Here is a 5,499-nt window from a genome sequence, read left to right as displayed (position 1 = left end):
AAATGTAGTCCCACTCTCTGGCACCCTTGGTGACAGATAGAAATAATACTCACAATGATTCATTGCTGCAAAGCCGGAAACGCTGCCCTGTGATTGGCCCTCCCAATATAGAGTAAATCAGTCAAGCATGACATAGCACAGACCACAATAAAGTCAGATGGAGGGAGATGTCATGGTCACATGTAACATTCCAACATTTACAATATTAGATACATTTTCATAACAACCCAGAATCCCGCTGATTTGGAGTTTAACTATGCATAATTCAAGTCTAAGCATCTGCTGGGTTTCAACCTTTATAATGTTTGTATTGCTTGTGTTTTCAGCTAAATGTGCTGGGAACCAAAGTAGTAGGATTGGTATGGTCATTTTGAAGTTCATTGACATTCCCATGGTGGTGATAATAGTTTTTTTGTCAATGTCACTAACACTCACCAAAACAAGGAAGTAAAATTAATTAGAACACCGTTCCAACCTTTGACCTCCATATCATAATGTAACAGCTAATCAAATACATAATCAATCCACCCTGAGGATACAATGACATCCGGATGAACCCTCTCTGTCTCAGCGTACTCAGGGTTAAGACAAACATAAATACAGAGAAATCCCAATCTCCTTCTCAGACCTGGACAGATAAATGAGAGGGGTTGGCGAGCTATTTGGAATGAAAACAGTGGAGGAAGAGGGGTGTTTCTGAAGCACGGGGCTAAGTCTCCAGCACTGATCAGAGCTGGATGATGCAGACAGATGAGGAGGAGGGAGGAGGAGAGGAAGGAGGAGCAATTGGTGGAACAGACTGGCTGAGGCTCGCAGCTCTCAGTCTTTCCTCTGTGCTTGGCAGGGAGGCTTCTATTTATTTCTCTCCCTCCCTCTTTCTCTCTGCTCTCTCTCTCTCTCTCTCTCACTCTCTCTCTCTCTCTATTTTGCTGACAAAAACACACAGGCAGGAGGGCTCGCTGCCTCAAACTCACTCAGCCTGCACCATGCTGCCCTGGAGAAGAAGTAAGTTTGTTCTTGTGGAGGATGAGGCCAAGACAAAGCCTAAGAGCCTTGGAGTGGGGCTGACCTACCAGTCCATCATCTCCTCCCTGGTGCGCTCCTGTCCCGACCTGCTCCCTGACTCCACTCCCTTTGACTGGCTGGGCTCCGTTTTCCAGAGCAAGAGGCAGACGGTAGAGCTCAATAAAGAGGAGCACACCTACAACGTTCGTTACCTGGGAAGCATCGTCACCATCACAGCTAAAGGAGGAGGCTGCACACAGGACCCTGTGGCTAAGATCTGGCAAAGGAGTAACTACGGAGAGCAGAGCGTCAAGATGATGTTAACAGTGGGTCTGCAGGGCATCCGGATGGGCACAGACAAGACAGGCAAGAAGAAGCCCACCCACCTATACTCTCTGAACCGGATCACCTGCTGCACAGCTGACCCCTGCCGGCCCAAGATCCTAGCCTGGATCTACAGACATCAGGTCAAGAACAAGGCAGTGGTTCTCCGGTGCCATGCTGTTCTGGTCAGCAAGTCAGAGAAGGCCAGGGCCATCGCACATAGTCTCTACCAGACGTCCACCTCAGCCTTCAGTGAGTTCAAGCGGCTGAAGAGGCAGAGTGATTTCAGGCACTGCCAACAGCAGCTGCTGGGGGAGGACATGGTGCCGCTGATGCCTCTGAGGAAGCTGCTCAACGGGCAATGCCACTACCGGCCACCTGCCGACAGCCCTGGAGGCCCCAGCACCACCCGTCTCTGTTCCATCACAGAGGAGGAAGAAGAGGAGGAAGAGGTGGAGCATGAGAAGGTGGAGGAAGAAGGGTATGAGGGAGATGAAGAAGCTCTAAAGGACACTGACCTAACTCAGTCATATGGGTCATGTGAGATGAGCCAAGGGGACATAGTTAATGGACTGGACGAGTGCTATATCAACATCAACATAAGCATCAGCGACAGCAACAACAACACATTGACATTTGTCAGTTCTCTAGTGTGAGAGGAGAGTACGTGGATATGGTGTCATATTACCACAGAGCCACATTCGTCCTCTTCTCCTTTCACTGGTCACCTACTTTCCCTGGCTCTTTCCTGTTGTCCACAATTTGCAGTGTCTGTCAGGGAAGTTCTCCTCCAGTGCTCTTCTGGGTCAAGGAAGGAAGAAAATCTCTGTTTGGGAAAGGAATATATATTTTCAGACGGCTCAGACAGACTCTGGTTCGTCCATTTCAATTTACTGTAACAATTTGGTGAGACTGAGTGTTTTACAATGAGGGTTGTGTGAGAGACGGATAATAGCACAATTAAAAAGGGAACAATTTCCGAGACTTTTGAGAGAACTAACACTGAGCTCGTCATAGTACTGCCAGGTCTCACATATCACCCAAACCCAAATTGTTTTTACGTCTCTGTGTAACTTGATATTTTGTAAATACAGTGTTTTAAGGTACGCACATTTTGATGGACTTGTACTTTTTCAGAGAGGTTGTTTATATGAAAAATATGTATACTTTCTACTAAGACCGTGTGTATAATGTGATTTTCCACAGTTGACCTTTCTGAGTGCGTTCAACCCCGAGCAGAAGTTTAATACAGTTTTACAACAGCAGATTAATGAATTAGGCTATAATTTGGGAATCAAGCCATTGAGTTGACATGTTTATTGCTGCCATTTGTTAAAGCCCTACATATTATTTATATCCACAGTGACATTTAATGCTGAGTCTTTTGTCTTTCTCAATGAGACGCCTTTGATCTCACGGCTGTTGTTATGTGATATCTCCACACTGTGATACATTCGTGACCAAGGAGACAAATGAGAGTATGCACAAATATGTGTCGTTTTTGAACATTTGTTGTTTTACCTATAAACAAAACAGAGATACATGCCCCCTGAGTGTGTATTATATTTCTATCAGCGGGATTAAGGATGTGTTTGCATGACTGCCGGACCTTTTCCCTCTCAAAATGGCAGACACACTGAGAAAAGAAAGATACATCTGTTTCTAGCAGGTGAAGGAACCAGACCACAAAATATTTAGTCTATTCTTTGATCTAATTTCTTAAAGACTGAGTCTTTACTATTTAACAAAAACATTGTGATTGTGATCTTTGTTACATCTACATGAAATTAAGCTATTGTGTAATAAGCAATAAAAAAATACCCTCAGAATTTCATTTTTGTATATGAGTGACAAATTTAGACAGCTACTGACAATCAAAGCTGAGCATAGAGCCTTTGTCTGATTATGGTAAATCTGAGAGCTTGATTTGATTCTCATCTCCACAATATTCTATGTTAGGAAGTTAGTCTAAACAAAATATGGAACAACAAAGAAATCAACTAAACACAAAGCTTCTCAGGGCCACAATTACCCGAAGAGGTGTCTTGTTTAGTATCCACCACCACAAGACATAAACAGTCGCGCCACATTAAACCACATCTAAATTGGACCTTGCCACTTGGTTAGATGTAGATCGGACGGACCAATCTCTGCTGGGCTGGTATTGGCCACTCAGCCCTTTCCTCGGAGTGAACCAATTAATCAGAGCATTGAATAGTTCAGGAAAATAACCAATTCCCTGCCTAGGCAAGAGTGGGCCGCCTGTCAGACTGATACAGAACCAACTGAACTGAGACGGATACCAGGAAGCCGTCATACTTTTTTACTGTCAATATGCTAATCAAGATATCAGACCAAATTCATTTGTGATGTGATATTCTAATGAAATGCTCACAAAAAGGATATTCTAGTTCTCTTAAACGGATATATACTTTTTAAGCATAATTATCATAATTATACATTTCTCCAGTTCCTGCAGCTTTTGGTAAATAATAATACAATATAACATTCACACTTCAAAACACATCACAAATGTGTATATTTACAATGTTTAGTTATGTAACAAACAAACTGACCTGTTGTGGCTTCGCCATACAGGAGGCTTCCTGTCGTTTTTCGTTTGCCGAGCTTGCAGAACACAGAGCCAGTTCAACTTACTCCGGTTTAAATGATTGAGATGGATTGGTCTTTGGTGAGATTTTCTGGAACTGTTGTTGTCAATATATTCACTAATAAACTTCCTCTGAGAAGGTAGAGGATCACCAGTCTGTAGGGAAACAATCAGGAAACTCCCAACCACAAATCTACCCTAGTCCACCTTAGTGGAATACAAAAGACAATACATACAGTTCATTTTGTATTTTGTGTGAAAATACACTACATGATCAAAAGTATGTGGACACCTGGTTGTCAAACATGTCATTCCAAAATCATGGCCATTAATATGAAGTTGGTCCCCCCTTTGCTGCCACAGCAACAGCAGCTCTTCTGGGAAGGATTTCCACTAGATGTTGGAACATTGCTGCCGGGACTTGCTTCCATTCAGCACAAGCGCATATTATTTTCTATACATATTTTTTTATTGAGGTTGGGCGATTAGGCCTGTCTCGCAGTCGGCGCTCCGATTCATCCCAAAGGTGTTTGATGGAGTTGAGGTCAGGGATCTTTGCAGGCCAGTCAAGTTCTTCCACACTGATCTCTACAAACCATTTGTGTATGGACCTCGCTTTGTGCACGAGGGCATTGTCATGCTGAAACCACAAAGGACCTACCCCAAACTGTTGCCTTAAAGTTGGAATCGTTTAGAATGTTATTGTATGTTGAAGCGTTAAGATTCCCCTTCACTGGAACCAAGGGACCTAGCCCGAACCATGAAAAACAGCCCCAGACCATTATTCCTCCTCCGCCAAACTTTACAGTTGGCACTATGTATTGGGGCGTCAAACCCAGATTTGACCGGCAACCTGCCAGATGGTTTAGCTTGATTCATCACTCCAGATAATGAGTTCCCACTGCTCCAGAGTCCAATGGCTTCACAATAACAACACTTACAGTTGCAGGGAAAAAATGTTGCGAACTGGCTTGTTGGAAAGGTGGCGGTGTCACATTGAAAGTCACTGAGCTCTTCAGTAAGGCCATTCTACTGCTAATGTTTATCTATGGAGATTTCATGGCTGTGTGCTCAATTTTATACACCTGCCAGCAACGGGTGTGGCTGTAGTAGCCGAATCCACTAATTTGAAGGGGTGTCCACATACTTTTGTATTTATAGAGTACATTTATTATAGATAGCTTTTTATTGAGAACTAATGTGAAATGTAATATAAAATATCTGATTTGGTCCTTGGGGTGAAATAAATATTTCCATACACATGCATGTGCGCCCCCTCCCCCAACAGAATCACCACAAACACACTCACACACATGCGGACACACACACCCACACACCCACACACGCTCTGTCACCTCTCCCTTCTGAGCGATGGCTCATTGATCCGAAATGTCTTGCCCACAGCATACCTTGTTCCCTCTCCTCTTGCTGCCTGGTGTCCAGGAGAGCTGATTAGCACATTCTCCAAAGGCTCTTTTTCCTGGGACACACGGACGTGGAACTGCTGTGGAACGCAACATCGTATTCCCCAGCACACCAGGCGACGAGGATGTGCCTGT

The 5,499-nt window shown here is 44.0% G+C and overlaps 1 protein-coding gene across 1 annotated transcript; it reads left to right on the top strand.

Moving 5' to 3' along the window:
• The first annotated feature begins 836 nt into the window (after positions 1 to 836).
• fam43b (family with sequence similarity 43 member B) lies at positions 837 to 2,875 on the top strand. Its single transcript, XM_064956076.1, has one exon. It carries the CDS (start codon positions 987 to 989, stop codon positions 1,983 to 1,985), a length of 999 nt encoding a protein of 332 aa, XP_064812148.1. The 5' UTR covers positions 837 to 986; the 3' UTR covers positions 1,986 to 2,875.
• Positions 2,876 to 5,499: the final 2,624 nt, after the last annotated feature.

This window comes from Oncorhynchus masou, chromosome 33 (genome assembly GCF_036934945.1).
Source record: "Oncorhynchus masou masou isolate Uvic2021 chromosome 33, UVic_Omas_1.1, whole genome shotgun sequence".
Taxonomy (NCBI): domain Eukaryota; kingdom Metazoa; phylum Chordata; class Actinopteri; order Salmoniformes; family Salmonidae; genus Oncorhynchus; species Oncorhynchus masou.
Note: the sequence above shows the minus strand (reverse complement) of the source record. Positions and strands in the feature narration are given on the sequence as shown.